The sequence below is a fragment of the Carassius carassius genome, chromosome 8, assembly GCF_963082965.1.
Source record: "Carassius carassius chromosome 8, fCarCar2.1, whole genome shotgun sequence".
NCBI lineage: Eukaryota > Metazoa > Chordata > Actinopteri > Cypriniformes > Cyprinidae > Carassius > Carassius carassius.
The window spans coordinates 4,526,843-4,543,583 of NC_081762.1; the positions used below are offsets into that span (position 1 = coordinate 4,526,843).

A 16,741-nucleotide genomic window follows, 5' to 3' on the forward strand; every position below is an offset into this window, starting at 1 on the left:
TCGCGCAAGGAAACTCGTCCTGCTCCTGGCGCGCCAAATTTCAAAGCACTTCCTGGGGAGAGGAGGCGATAAGATTTACCGCGGAACACAAATAAAAGACTTATGTAGCGTTTTACAAAACATATACCTTCATACTTTGGGTATGTCATGCTTTTGTGACTGCTTTATCATCGAAATGTTCGACGAAATGAAATGGTTGCGTTTGTAAAGTAGCTGTTCTCGGCTCGCTTTGTGTGAATGTGTTTCTGTGCGCGAGCTATCACTGCTCTGCCTACACGAGCCTAACATTTCCTTAAGCGACGAGCGAAATATCGTGAACAAACTAATACTGCTTCTTCTAAACGCTTTGCACTTTTTGAAGTCGTTTTGTCACGGTTTCTAAACTAGCATTTGCATATCGTTTATAACTTCGGAAGGATGTCTGTAGGCTACAATGCATTGAGTTAACGTTAAATCATAGAGAATCAGAGGCATTGATGGTGCATAGACGATGCACAACTCTCTAATTTTGGTATGTAGGCATGCTATTAAATGCCAATGTACAGATATGTATGTTGTTGGAGCAAAGCCTTGTAACACGTTTATATATGTTAAATATATAACGAGTGTGTGTGTGTGTGTATTTTATATATATATGCATGTTTATATGTATGTATGCATATATACATACATGCATGCTTGCATATGCACACATATATATATATATATATATATATATATATATATATATAAAATTTCTTTTATCATATTTTGTATTATAGAGTAATAATATTGAAATGTTTAATCTAGTTATATGTACTGTATCATGCACCTATATACTAATTTATAATAAATAAAATATATTGCAATAAAAACATTAATATTGGTAATGCCACTAAAGCCCTGTACTGTTCTGTTTTCCAGAATGAAGAACCGCAATTGAGCAACTGGCCACTACATATGCACTTTCAATATTTCATCCACCTGTGCTGCGGGTTATAGTTTGTCCTCTAAATATTTTAATATTTTTTTTAGCATGTCATATTTTATTTGCTGGACGTAATAAGCTCTTATAAGAGTCATATTTGAAAGTGTTTCTGAGAGGAGGATCTTCAGCAGAGGACGTTTATCTCAGTGTAATGTGAGAGCTGCTGTTTTCCGGCTGTGTTGAGGTTTTTCCTACACAGTTATTTGTGGGATGTCAAAATGTCGTCAGGAGTCCAGCCGTGTTTTCAGTTGTTGAGGATTGGATTGTCAGACACAAACACTAGTAACGCTCAGGGAAATGCATCGTCAGACTCCGTCCGTGACCTGTACACTTTCTGGCCTGCACTGGCCCAGTGTGTGTTTCGTTTGGGACGGGACACGGAGCAGTGTGACGTCACTCTGGAGTCCATGATCGTGTCCCGTGTCCATGCAGAGCTCCATGTGGAAAGAGAAACTGATGGCTCTGGAGAAGAGAGCTGGAGAGTGCAAGTGAAGGACCGCAGCAGTTATGGTGTGTGTTGCACACATATATATTACATTACCATCAATATAATGAATATATTTATATACATATACACACACATATACATATATGTATAGTTCATTTGTGTTTTTATACAAATACATTGAAATTGTCATTATAAATGGTCACACATCTACACACACACACACACACACACACATATATATATATATATATAAATATATCTCAACTGTATTAAATAATTACATATGTATAGATGTGTAATTGCAAAAAATATATATATGTGTATATATATAATTTTTAATGTATTAAATCATATATAATGGGTGTGTTTATTTTTATATATATATATATATACACAAACATACAGACATTAATTGAGAAACATTAAGTTTAATAAAAACATTAATTGTGATTTCAAAATATACAGAAATATAATTTATTATTTATATATTATAATTATAACTATATTATTTATGTAATAGATATATAATATTTATATAGATATATATATATATTTATATACATGGATATAAATATTGAGAACCATTTTATTGATGATTTATTTACACACACACACACCTATATATATATATATATATATATAATATATGAAATTTAAATGCAATATTTAATACTGAAATTATTAATATTTTTTTTGTATATTTTGCTTTAACTCTGTACTCTAAACAGTATTTTTATGTGAACATGACCGACACGATTGCATTCTGGAACACATGTAGGTTATTTTATTACGAGCTCCAATATAGAATATAAAGTCTCTTCTAAAAGTTTCTCTTTTTTTCCTCAGGCACGTGGGTAAATGACATGCGCCTCCAACAAGGGGTCTTAAAGGAAATCTTAGATGGTGACACGCTCACCATCGGCGGCCAATCAGGACGAGCGAGTCCAGAGTTCTACTTCCTCTTCCAGAAAGTACGGGTTCGTCCGCTGGACTTCGACGCCATCACTGTGCCCAAAGCAGGTTCCTTCTCATCAGACATAAAGAACCGGATCAGAACGAGCTCGGACCGTAAACCGGACCCAGCTCTGGAGATCTCAAAGCAGTCCATCAACAGAGCCACGGTCATCCTCAACTCCATCGGCAGCCTGAGCAAGATGAACGGCAGCTGCTGGACCTTCAAGAAGAACCAAAATACAAGCACCTTGAACACTCCAGCGTTCACCGCTCTGGCTCCGCCCACGACTCCGCCTCCTTTCCAGGCCGCTGGAGAGATTTCATCCAAGTCTGTCCCGCTGTCCTCAAAGAGCCGACGCAAGTCCGCTCACACGGTTCTGCTGGAGGACGACAGCTCGGACGATCCCTCGAGCCGCAGAGACCTGGAGGACGGACGCAGGGGACAAGCCAAGAAAAGACGCCGGCTTTACAAGTCAGAGTCAGAGGTGTTTCAGCCCCCTCTGCCCAAACTGGAGCAGAACTGCCAGTCACAGATGGACGTGAGCAAACACTCCAGCAGCAGCATTTACAGTGTGCCCTCCAACCAGCAGTTCAGTCACATCGTCAACATATCGAGTCACACCAGAGGCGACGGCGTCAGTGTGTCGCCCCTCCGCCTGCAGAAGCCCTGCTTGTCTGGTCCTGGCCGGAGACCGAGGGCTCACAGCTCGCCCGTGTTCACCACCTTCAGGATGGGAGGTGAGAATTATAACCTGACCTCTCCGTCAGCGAGGATGAGCAAGACCGAGAACGCCAGGGGAGTGATCTCTCGCTTTCAGACCTCTACTGGGTGAGTGATACTTACAGAAGAGATTCTCACAGGCTTGAAGAACCTGGAAAAAACAACAGGGGTTTGTGAATCTGACGCCCACATGACTATTCTAAAATAAAGAAATATATTGGAAAATTATAGGAATTAATATTTCTAATAGGGAGTATCTAATTCATTTTGTTTATTAATTTGAAATATACTGCTCAGAAAAATAAAGGAAACACCTGTGGGTTGCATTTTGTGTTTAAGTGTTCCCTTTATTTTTTTGAGCATTTTGTGATTTCCGGGCCTGGAAAATGTCTAGAAATTATTAATATTAAATCTTTATTCTAAAATCTTTATTCTATTAGAAATATTATAAAACTAGTTAATATTTCTGATTAACTAATATTTTTTTCAAACTCATTATTCCGTTTATTAAAAGGAAATATCAGGATAATTTGTGATTTCAAGGCCTGAAAAAATATATTGTAGTCAATAAAACCTTTGTCTTATAGAAATGTAAATGTATCTAAAAACAATGAAATAAAAATGTAACATTAAAGTTATTCATATTTATAATAGTGGATATATTGTAGGATTTATGGAAATTAATAAGATCTTTATTCTATGATGAAGATTATTTGTAAGCGGGGTGAAATTTTTATTTATATGTATATTTAAAAATTTAAAGTCATTTATATTTCTAATATTTTTTATAATTGTATTAACAAAATATCAAGGAATTTCAGGGAATTCTACAATAAACATGAAACATATTAGAAAAATATAAATATATTAAATTTAAAGTCAGTAACACTTATAATAAGAATATAGTTTTGTAATTAATATCAGGGAATTTGTGATTGGACCATTTATGAAAATTTATCAAATCATTCTAAAATAAAGATCTTCTACCAAAAAAAAAAAAAATCTAATAAAACTAAAGTAATTGAAATGACTATTCAGAAGTATGTTTTATGCATTAATCTGATTTATAAAAATAAAACATCAGAGGATTTGTTATATCCAAACCTGAATAATAAATGGAAAGAAATAAAAATATTTTTTTCTTAAAGATCCAAAATCCAGATCCAAAAACAATTATATTATAATTTTAAAAAGTATGAAAATATAATTTATAGATATAAAGTCATTCAGATTTCTAATCAATAGTATATTTTTATTTAGTTGCATTTATTAATGCATGATTTCCTCTGCAGGCGTCGACGTGGAAGGCCTAGAAAACACCCGCTGCCACAGCCTTCCCTGCCGCCTCCCTCTTCATCATCCTCGTCTAGCTCCTCCTCTTCCTCCTCCTCATCATCATCCTCTGAAGATGAAGAGGTGGCGGTGGCTCAGGGAGTGGAGCCGTGTGCAGCGGCTCGCTGTCGTCTCCCGCAGCAGGACACTGTGCAGTGGATCCAGTGTGACGACTGTGACGCCTGGTATCACCTCGACTGTTTACCACACAACCACAACCGAGCCTCGCTGCTCCTCGACCCCAGCGCAGACTTCCACTGCGGCTGCCACTGAGCACCGCCTCCGCTTCCTCTGCTTTACAGCTTCTAGTAAACCAAATGCTCTCAAACATTGTTAATATCACAAGGACTGGCAGATCTGTTGCGTCCTGGCATCTACAGTGCAAACCTCAGATGTTTTCTGCAGTGGTGCTAATTGCTTTGAACTGATTTGGATGAAATGAGGGTGATGGATTTCAAGAGCATCCCATTACAACACCTGATGCTTTCTGACTGTTTCTGATAGATATGTACTCAATATACGCAAGAATGAAATCTTCAAAATGCTGAAAAATCTAAATAAGTATGAATATGAAAATGGAGTTTATATTTTTAGAAGAATGGATGAATTGAGTCTTTGATTCAGATATCGAGGAGGATTTCGCTGGGTTTGGTAACTAGATACTGGTTGTTAAACATGCTTTGCCGACATATTAGCTGGTGTATAATATGTTATCATTGAATACTGTATGTTTGCAAATGGGCAATGAGGATCTATATATAATATTCTGTCTTATTCAAGGGTTTCATTAGCATTACTTTGCTTTTTTGTAATTTCAGAATCAGAAAATTTAATAACAGCTAAACCTTAAATCACTCCAAACATTTCTATGGTCATATTTTTAAAGGAATAGTTCACCGCCAAATATGAAAGTTTGCTGAAAATATACTCACCCTCAAGCTGTTTCTTTATTAGAAGAGATTTTGAGAAATTCAGCAATTCATCAGTTGTTCACCAAATGGATGCTCTGCACTGAATGGGTGCCGTCAGAATGAGAGTCCACACAGCTGATAAAAACATCACAGAAATCCACAGCACTCCAATCCATCAGTTAATGACTTGAGAAGTGATAAGCTTTGTGTTTGTAAAAAAAACAAATCCATTATTAAGATGTTTTTAACTTTAAACGGTCACTTCTGTCTAAAATACCAGTTCGTAATCCAACATTTCCTCCAGTGATAGTCCATCGCCTTTTGTCCGCTCACATCAAAATCCACCCACACATTAGTTTGGAACTGTTTTGGCTTGTCAATGGTGCTTGTTCTGTGCAGTTTTCTCCCACAATTTAGACGGTTCAATAGATGATGACTTGTATTTTAGCTGGAATAAGTTCAAACATCTTATATTTGTTTCTTCCCATTACTTGTGATGTTTTTATCAGCTGTTTGGACGCTCATTCTGACGGCACCCATTCACTTCAGAGGATGAGCAAGTGATGTAATGTTACCTTTTTCCAAACCTGTTCTCATGAAGAAACGGACTCCTCTACATCTCAGATGAAGGTGATGACTTTTTCAGCAGTTGATCATTTCTGAATGAATTCTTCCTCTAAGCGTGACGTGGCTTGCACACATGATTGTCAGTTGTTTCTTGGAATGTGGCCTGTTATTAACTCCAGCTTTGTTTCGGATCTCGACTAACCCTGTGTAGCTGTATCTGTCTATAAGAATAGAGTCTCTGGTATGAATGTTAAAAGATACTTTCACTGTCTTCACTTTAACTCAATATTCTAGAAATGACAAATGACTCCTGTCACAATGTTTGTCTTGTTGGGAATCAAGGGATAAATAAAAACTATATTTAAATCTGATCTGTGTGTTTGTGAGGAGCTTATCCTCTGATTAGTGCTGTGTTCTTGTGGAACAGCAAAACTGAACTGTGTGAATATAAATGTACTATTACAGCAATATGATAGTATGTCAAGCATTTCTCATTTTCAGTCTTGATCTATGATTTAAAAAACATGACGATGAAATAACTTCTTATCTGCATGTAATATATTCAATTATAGTTCATTAACATTTATTATCATTTTAAACAGTTCTTTGAAATTGCATGTTTTCAGCATTTTTAAACGTAAGTTTTGAAATTTAAAACCGTTCTTTTAAATTGAAAAATTCTAAAATATATATATATTTTTTGTTATGAACTACAATCAGAACATTAAGTGGCATAAAAAGTAGCTAGTATCACCCTCTTAAAATTGACTTCGATGTCTTGATCTTAATGAATTACAATCATACATATTATGTAAATTTGAAAATGTGTTGAGTTGATATTTGGTTTTAAAACACCATTTTTAACCAATTCTAAATTACCAATTTAATCGTGTCCAACATTTAGTGCAACCTATTTAACTATTTTACTTTGGTAAAGACTGCAAATACAATATTTGTACTTGTACACTGAAATACTGCAAGGGAACAGCAAAAAAATGTGAATAAAAACCTGAAACCTTATGCATATCATAACCTGAAATCCCAATGTTGCAAACCATTTCTCAACCACCCTTACCTAGTTGACATTTATTATTTATAAACCTGTTTTCTTCTGCATCCGTGGCACAGTTTAGCCAGAGTAGATTATTGCTGTTGTCCTGCTGTTATAAATCCATACAGCTGACTCCAGAACAATTCCTCTGACCTTTATGAAGTCTGTGACCCAAACGTCTGAAGCACCTTTTGTCACTCCTCATCCGTCACATGTGTCCAGTCTCTGAGCGTGACTGTGTGTGTGGGAGACGTCTGTAACACTCTGACCCTGAGGTCACTGGAGTCTGTTTCTCTGATGGATGGCTTGTGTTAACTGTTCTCCGCTCAGATAAACTCAAACATGTCTAGTGCTGAGAAAATTCAATAATTGTCTACTTTGTGCATCTGTAGGTATGCATCTGCAGAAATGAGGGTGTGGGTTTGTATCATCAATATATTAAATGAATATTACACTTTAATATATATATATGTGTGTGTGTGAGCATGTTTATGTGGTTTATGAGGACACAAATTTGTATAATGACATGGTTATGACATAGGTATTACAATGAGAAAGGGATTTATAAGGACATTTTCAGTGTCCCTGTAATTTAAAAGGCTTATAAATCATTCAGAATGAGTTTTTTTGAAAATTCAAAAATGCTACATTTTTCCTGCAAGGGGTAGGTTTAGGTGTAGGGTTGCCTTTTTTGGAACTTTAACCTAAAGGTTAATTAACAAATTAATTTCTATGTCTTTGAAGGGAATAATGATCATTTGTAACAACATTTAACATTTAATGCTAACTTATGAAGTCAGTCATAATGATTTTTATCAAAAAAGAGGACTGCAGTCTGTCCGTGCTGCCATGGAGATGTGTGTGTGTGTGTGTGTGTGTGTGTGTCTTCCTCTGGCCAGCAGAGGGCAGTGTCAGCCCAAGCCTCAGACACAGTTTGACGGACCTGTTGTTCCTGAAGCGTCCAGCAGGGGGAGGAGGATCTGCGGCGCTCGAAACTTCATTAATAACCGCCCCCTCCATAGACATTGACTAATTGAGTTTTTTTTGTGTTAATGTAAATATACACATTACATTAATATAACAGATGATCTGCAAATGAATTAGTGTTTTTGTAGCCTGATTATATTCACTGTAGGTTTTCGTATATATATATATATATATATATATATATATATATATACAGGAGATGGAGTGATATATATGTCGTTGGGAATTTATATAAGTTATATTCAGATATTAACCATATTTAGCCCATCAGACAGTATATTCATATGGAGCATCAATGAAATATTCATTTATTTTTGATTTATATGTATTCATTATTGGTTGTCATAGCAACAGAACAGTGTCCTACAAAGCATTCAATAAAGACAAACACAATTCACTGTTTCTAGAATTCCAAAGGACCTTTAGCATTTGAGAAGAAAGAGACAACTTACAATATTGTGTACATCAATATTATTTATTAACACCATTTATTAAAAACATGAACTAGGATGACTCCCGTTGGTGACTCTTTTAGTTGCTCAATCCTCCTGGAAATGCTCACTGGTAAAAAAAGCAAAAGCTGGATAGTTGTAGAAAGAAATGGCTATTTGTGAATAATGGCAGGGTGTCATGTTTGACCATGTTTTCCTTTAAAGTACCTTTTGCTCCTCAGCTTTAAGATGGACAGATTGTCACAAAAGCAGGACACAGATAATGGACAGGCAGAGAAAGAACTGAGATTGATCACACACTTCAAGTACCCAAGTACCATTTCACATGTTTGTTTTTGATATGTTTTAGATCAAAAAGATAAAACAGTATATAGCTGTGTTTTGAAACCCCACATAACCCCTTTTTTTCTTTCTTCAGAAAACACAAAAATCTAGATTTGGTCAACCTTGTTCCAAATATGATTTTAAAAAATGTAAGTGAAAACAAAAACACTGGAAAACTCACTTGGTTCATTGTCTACAAATCATACATTTATATTAACTATTGATTAAAATGGACAGCAGCTGTTCTACACTAGCCATACTTAAACATGCAATGTAATGAATAATGTAGATTTGAATGCAGAAACACAAACTGTCTGATGGTTTAAAGCGTGATGGACTGCAGACAGAAGCTTGGGTTATCTGAACACACACTGCTTCAGATCATCTGAGTGATTGACAGGGATCTAATGGGATCCTAGTGTGTGGAGACACTTGAAAAGTCATCCGTCTTCTTCTGACCAGTGTTCAACCCTGAGCGGATGGCTACAACTTTAACTCCACAGCAAGCTCCGGGCGAAAGTGCTCAGGGCGGCTTTATGGGGCACCAGTCAAGCCCTGAATCAAACATTAGTTTGGCTGCTGGTTTGTGTTATAAATGAAGCAAGTGAACAAATAAGGGGCTGTGCTACCTGCATTAGAGCAGTTTTATTTTTATTTTTTGCACTAAAATGCATTTTAAAAACACATTCCTGTGGAATATTTAAACATGTTTTTCATTGCTTTTTTTAACAAGCCTGATATAAAACTCAGTTAAATAGCCTACTTTTTTTGTCAGTTTTGTTAGTATGCCAGATCGTTTCAGTTCTATCAATTTAAAATATTAATGTTTTTTTTTCTTTCTCAAACGTGAATGTCTTGATAATGAGCATGCTTGAAATTGGGATCAGTCTGAAGAAAAATTAAATCAAGGTAAATATCACCTTTTATCGTCCAACATTTACAAGCAAGCTGCAGTTTTGTCAAATTACACAAAAACTTTTAAATAATTATTAGTGTAATTAAGATCCATTATGCAGATCACTGACCCTCCAGGACCAGAGTTGACTAGCCCTGAACTAGAATAACAATGTGCAGTCAATGGTCAAAATACTTGCGCTACAAACCAGAGTATTTTTAATTACAACAATACATTACAATATGATAAGATATCGACTACCTGTTTCCAGCACCAGCATAACAGACTGTTTTTTGTACAATAATAAAACTAAAGCAGATGACACCGGAGGTACCTTTTCTTAATTAACCAATTAATTAAATACAATATAATGGAGCATCAAAAAGGAACAAAGATCATTTTCCAGTCTAAAGAAAACCCAATTTTAACCCAAAATAAAGTAATTAATAATAGGATAATTAATTATAAAAACAGAAATTAAAAAGGCATAAAAACAAAACAAAAAGCATATATACAAATAAATAAATATTTTAAAGGGCATCTTAAAAAAAGCACAACAAGACAAGCTCGACTTAGTAATTTTCGATATGCTATAGAGATTTACAGACACAAAGTCTCGCACATTCAAGCCTCCGGCGCTCGTCTAATCAACAAATTCAGTTATGGAATGTGAAAATATTTTTTATCATAGTTTATATTACAAGTCATGGTCTAGCCTGTTTTGGGCTGTGCTATTCTGACGTCAGCCAGTAAACAACCACTCAGAAGCAACCACATACCACAGGGTGACCAGACTTCAGCATTTTTTGAGGACAGTATGTTTTTAGTTTAGTTTGAAACTAATTATTTCTATCCTCTTTTCACCAGCAGAGGGCGCTCCACTGATCAGAACACTTGTGCGCCGCTGCTTCAGTCGTGAAGAAAGAATCACAGACGAGCAGAGCGATATTATCATCATTTATCAAAAGACTCAACGGTAACGCTTTCAAGGGGGTAAACTACATACCTGAGGGAAATTTTCCGGCGCCCAACGCGAGCAGCCCCACCACCCCAACCAAGCTCCAGTATCCCTTACATTTTAAGACAGGTGTTATAGCCCAAATGAAAACACAAAAGGGTATATATGAAGAGCATTTATTTAAAGGCTTATTTGCATATTTTCTGTTAATTTAACATTGCTTGTCTTTACATTTACATTTTATTTCCATTCCACACATTCTTTTCATTTCATATTGCTTTTCTTTTACAGTTTTTCTTTTCATTTCACATAACTTTTCTTTTACTCTTTTAGTGAGTTGTTGTACAAATTTGTTGCAGACTTTGCATTCTTTAAAACAGTTTTGGAATGAGTGTATTTGTGGGCTGGGCCAGAGTGGTTCATTTTACATGAAAGTAGAGCGCAAACAGTTCTGTTGTCTAACGTCATCCTATTCTCTAACAATCTTTCGTACCATGCCAAACACCCTTTCTGAACTTGCATTACTATGGGGAATGCATAGTAAAGCCTTCATAAGTTTTGGCAGCTCACTGAACCTCATGTCCTTTCCTACCAGGCCCCAGAATCTGTCGATTCTGTCTTCTTGTGGGAGTTGCTTACTATCTGTCACCTGATAATCTGTGAATTCCTCTCTCACCTTATCCTCTTTCAGCCTCAACTGGGGGAACAGGGCCCCTAGCCTTTCCACTGTAAAGTAAAACAAGTGTTTGTCTGAACATTGCAGATCTAAACAAGTATCAAGTATAGGCTACTGTGCCAATTATTTGTTTGGTTATCAATGGGGAACTGTCCCCAGAGGATGTTGTTATAATGTAAAGCCCTTTGAGACAAATTGTTTGCAGAAATCGGCTATACAAATAAAATTGCCTTGCCTAACATCAATAGGCTTTATGCACAGCTACACTACTTCCTGAACTTAAGCCAGCTCCTTTATTTCCTGTCTTACACTATTGGACAAACTGATTACAGGGTTCGTACACCTTTTCCAAGGTCAAATTCAAGCACTTTTCAAGCATTTTACCCAAAATTTAAGCACTTATCAAACCTTGAAAACACAACATCAAAATTCAAGCACTTTCAAGGATTTCAAGCACCCCTACGAACCCTGTGATTAATCCAGGTGTGTCTGACCATTGCTAGGGTGGTTGCTATGCTAAGTAGTGGAGCAGGGCATAAAGCCTTTTGGAAACTGTTTCTATTATTTTTTAAGTGAAGTGAAGTGACATTCGGCCAAGTATGGTGACCCATACTCAGAATTTGTGCTCTGCATTTAACCCATCCGAAATGCACACACACAGAGCAGTGAACACACACACACACTGTGAGCACACACCCGGAGCAGTGGGCAGCCATTTATGCTGCGGCGCCCGGGGAGCAGTTGGGGGTTCGATGCCTTGCTCAAGGGCACCTAAGTCGTGGTATTGAAGGTGGAAAGAGAACTGTACATGCACTCCCCCCACAAATTATCTATCTATTATCTACTATTATCTATCTGTCCCTGGAGTTATGTTAAGACGAGCTGCAGGGTCCAGCACCTTTAGGTCCCTAAGGAGTGGATGGTCGAGGGGAAAGGAGGAGAACATCTTCTTAAGAACTGCCTCATAGAAGCTTCTCACAGTTCTACAACAGCATAAGAGTGAAAAAATGCATTAGTGGTAATATTTTTAGGCACACTAAAGTCTCAAACTGTCAAAAGATGATATCATAATATAACTACTGGGTAATATAGATATATTACTGAAAGATTTTCTTTTCGGCTGACACAGGGAGCTCAGCGCTTCTCATGAATGTCTTTGCATCTGCTCCAATGAAGAGATCTTCATCAGCCAACTGATGTCCTTCTCCATACTCCACCTCCCTGAGAGGTACACCCATGATTGCCCTGGCTGGTATGAGGTAGCTCAGGATCCTCTTTATCAGCCTGCACATCTCCTCTTCCAAGTCTGTGAATTTGTACTCCCTCTGACTGCAGATAATATCAATGGTCACAACAAAATAACAGTGAAATAAGAATGCTACAATAAGCTCAAACATTTAATTATATACTATTATTCACTCATTCATTCAATATCATTTTCACCCACCTGGAAGGCAATGTTAAATTCAGATAAAGGCTTAAGGGCAGCACTCAGGAACAGGAAGTAGGTCTTCATGATTGGATCACGCAGATGGCTTGCCGGATCACGCACTTTAACACTCCTCTCCACATCTTCATGACTGTTAAAGTAGGCCTACAGTACATAGAGATACAGGCTGGCAATACATGGTTAAAATGGAAATATAGCATAGTAAACTGTGTAGATATCTGCTGAGTGGAGTTACCATCCTACCTGTAGTGCATCCCACTGGTTCAGCACCCTCTGGATGCAGGATAACAGACTCAGCCATCTGGTGCTGCAGTACCTGAGGAGCTTCAGGTGGTCTGAATCAGTGAAGTCTACAAATTCTTGGTAGACTTCACATCTTTTTGCACTGAGAAATAGAAAATTACTCTGTTAGTGGTTGCAATTGTGAGTGAGTGAGTGAGTGAGAGAGTGTGTGTGTGTGTGTGTAAAGAATATGAACTGCAGGCCTAGGCTACCTTGTTCATGAGTTAGCCACATGAAATGTTGTAACATTGTAACACACACACAACATTAAACTAGAGAAATAGCAGGCCTTTATGTATTAATTCACCTTTTATCAAAGTGGGTGTATAACCCCACCAGGATGTCTTCCACTGGTACCTGGGCTGCTCTGATGCCACAGCCAGTGGCCAGCTGTACCAGGTGGGAATGCAGCCAAGGTCCTGGACGTGGGGCTGACTGATCTTCAGTCTGCTGATGACCGAGTTATGGCGGCCTTTCATAACACTCGCATTATCTGAGTTAAAGGCAATCAAGTTATCCCATGGGATGCCTCTTTTTCTATTGGAAACAGGAAAAAATGCCACAAAACGTCTCAGAAGAAATGTAAGGTTGTAATTAAATGCAATCTACTTAACATGTCAAGAACACAGTGCAGTTCCCCTTACCTTAATGCTTTATTAAGCTTTACATAAAGATTTTCTGCATTTCCTACATTGCATATAGGCATCTCCAGGAATCTTGTAGTGACCTACAGAGTGTCCTCATCATAGAGTCTAGTAAGGATGATGAATTCTTTGTCTGTTTTTCTGTTATTCGATTCCTCACACATCAGTGAAAAGGGTTGAGATCGGCATGTTTTGGCCAACTCGTCCTCTAGTTCTGCTGCTATGGCACCTGTTGAGTGTCCAGTAATTAGCTAGTAAGTTAGCCTACAACATGCATGCATGGGTTATTAATGCTCAAATGTTAGAATATTCAAACACATTTCAAAACCATTTTATAACGTTTTACTTACCTTTGATGATTTGAGTAGCCTTAGTTTTTCCTGTTGAGTATTTTCATGCAATAGCAGAGGCCGGAGAAATCCGCCAGCTACACACTTGTTGAAGTCGTCGTGGAAGGAGAAAGGAATGTTGTTTTTGGCACACAGCATTGCCATTTTTACCTCTGCACTTGTGACCTGGTCTGCCTCGGTGGCATTTCTCGTTACGAATGCTGACATTGCCTGGGAATGTTTTTGTGCCTCTAGCCCGCTTGTGCTTGGCGGATTTCTCCTGCTGACATACATCATTCCTTCCCCCGTGTGAAATACTAAAGTCGCAGTTACAACATTTACAAAACGCGTGACTATCCCGCACCCTGCTCCTCTTCAGAAAAGTAAATTCGCTGTCCCATTTATCACGGTACTTACACATGGGTTTTGGTTTTTGTTGTTGTTGTTTTTCCCGCGTTATAACTCTTGTCATCTGACCTCACACACCCCTCGCGACAGGCTGCTACAGGTGGCAGTTATCGCGAGGCTAGTGACAGAGCTCAGATTGGGAATGTTTTTTATTTTATTTTATTAATAACGCAGGTTTAAATACGGGAGATTTACGGGAAAATACTAATACGGGAGGACGGCGGGAAAGAAAGTAAAATAAGTGACTTTCCCGGCCAAAACGGGATACTTGACAGGTAAGTTAATACTGATTTTATGTATTATATAACAAGGCTTGATCACAATTTTACACGTTTTTGAAAGATCAAGCCACTGTTGATCACTAGTCAATTTTCATAACTTGTTTTTAACTGTATAACCTGGTCGAAAATACAAAAATAGTCAACTAAAACACTTTGTGCTCAAAACGAGCCTAGAATTCAAAATAAGCTTACATTTCCTTTATTTTCAAAGCACAAATATAACATTGTAAGATTAGCTACTGTATACAGTAACGTTAGCCTATTTAGATATTTAGTTTGTGAAAATGAAAACGTTAAATACAGTTGGAAAATGTTAATATATAACACAAATATACATTTTGATGCATTTTATTTTTGTGATATTTTTGCAAAGCCATACTTTGGTTAAAAAGACTGTTTGCTATTTACAATGCTTACTATTTAGGCTACTATTTTTTCACAGTGTGATGTCTAGTCAGTTGTATCTTATTTAAACCTCTTAGGGTTTGATCATTATTAGTTATCCTACAAAACTAGTATTGTGTCGTCCCCCTTAGTGAGATTCCAATTACATTTTTACCACTAAATTACTGACGTTAAATGGTTTCCATTTCAGAAATTTGGTCACCTTAGAATATCAACACCTTTGCTGAAAACAATTTAATTGCTTAGCAACTGTATTGCAGCAACCTAGCAACCACTATGGTGTGTTTTGCATGGGAAAGTTCACAAGTAAATACCCTGTTAAAGATTCTGTTACCCAGCAAGAGAAGCAATCGAATTGATTTATCAATTAGACTTTCTGCACAGTGTTTGAGAAAAGAAATCAAATCCAGGGAACCTGGTGGAATTGATTTGGCTTTGCTGATTGTGTTATTGATACAGTTCTGCTGGCTGTGGTGATTTAATAGCACACGCTGATGGCTGCTGTGTTGGTGGGAGCAGGACACAGGTGTCCTCGTCTTGTGCTTCTGCACATCTCTCTCCTGACTGGGCTTATGCGAGCAGACGGATGATAGCTCCACTGTGGAGACGGTTGAGTGGGTTCGATATCTGCCACATTACTCTTACTCATGCCTAAATTTCAGATCAGTGAGCAGGAAGCGTGGGGGTGAATCTAAAGGTTTTATGTCCTATGCCGCTCACTTACACATAGCAAACTCTGGAGAATTCACAACGGGTGGCCACTCATTTCTCTCAAAGCATAAATGTGTGATCAGGGTCATTTTCTAAACAAACAAACTTTTTTTTTCCGGTTACATTGTAAAAAAAAAAAAAAGAAATTATGCAAAACTTGATATCATAATAAAAACTAAATTTAAAAATTTAAAAATTTAAAAACTAGACACACACAAAAAGTACTAAAAATGAAAAAAAAAACATGACAAAACTATTAAAACCTTAAAGGTAAAATGAAAATAATAATAATAATAATGCAAATTATGAAATATTATCTCTGTGATACCAAAATAACTCTGATTTCTTAGACTTGTGATATATGCATATTGATAATTGTATGCCTTTTCTGTATGAAATTTGCTTTATATTTTATTCCAGACCTAGATCTTAAATCTTAAAAATATGAAAATTCATTAAGAGACTATAAGACTGCATTATTAAAACAATTATCTGAATAACGCAACATAAACATGAACCATATCAATTGCTATTTCTATAATTTATTTTTTAACAATGACAGTCTCCCAGTCACACATTTCTATCACAGACCAAGACTTTCCTGCTAATAAAATAGCATTTTATTTCTTATTTTCAGAAGTTGGTGAACGTGTGCTCATTACTGTTCATCAGTGATCACATCTTTGTCCACGAAGAGCATATCTTCAGATGAAATAATCTGTGAAGGATACAAAGAAAAATCAAGGTAAATGACCTTTTATTGTCCATTATTTTACAACAAAATGCCTGTTTTTCAAGAAACATTGAGTTTATCTCACTAAAATTAATAATGGAACAAGTAAATGAAATAGTTTCCAGAAAATGTGTGCTTTAATGGTATCTCCTCAAGTTTCAGAAGAGACTTCATATATCTCAATATATATCTCAATATGAACTCATATTTCTCATTAAACACTTCCAAGAGTTCTGCTGGCCATACATCTAACTG

At 36.8% G+C, this 16,741-nt stretch overlaps 1 protein-coding gene and 1 long non-coding RNA gene across 2 annotated transcripts; one reads left to right on the top strand and one right to left on the bottom strand.

Annotated features, from left to right (window-relative positions):
* On the top strand, window positions 1-5,277 carry LOC132145026 (transcription factor 19-like). The gene is made up of 4 exons (XM_059555716.1): window positions 1-140; window positions 904-1,477; window positions 2,262-3,198; window positions 4,383-5,277. Exons 2-4 carry the CDS (start codon window positions 1,186-1,188, stop codon window positions 4,693-4,695), a joined length of 1,542 nt encoding a protein of 513 aa, XP_059411699.1. The 5' UTR covers window positions 1-140; window positions 904-1,185; the 3' UTR covers window positions 4,696-5,277.
* A 5,450-nt stretch (window positions 5,278-10,727) lies between these two features.
* LOC132144627 (uncharacterized) lies at window positions 10,728-14,531 on the bottom strand. The gene is made up of 2 exons (XR_009434367.1): window positions 14,313-14,531; window positions 10,728-10,927 (listed from the first exon to the last, which is right to left on the bottom strand). It is a non-coding gene; the product is annotated as an uncharacterized LOC132144627 (long non-coding RNA).
* Window positions 14,532-16,741: the final 2,210 nt, after the last annotated feature.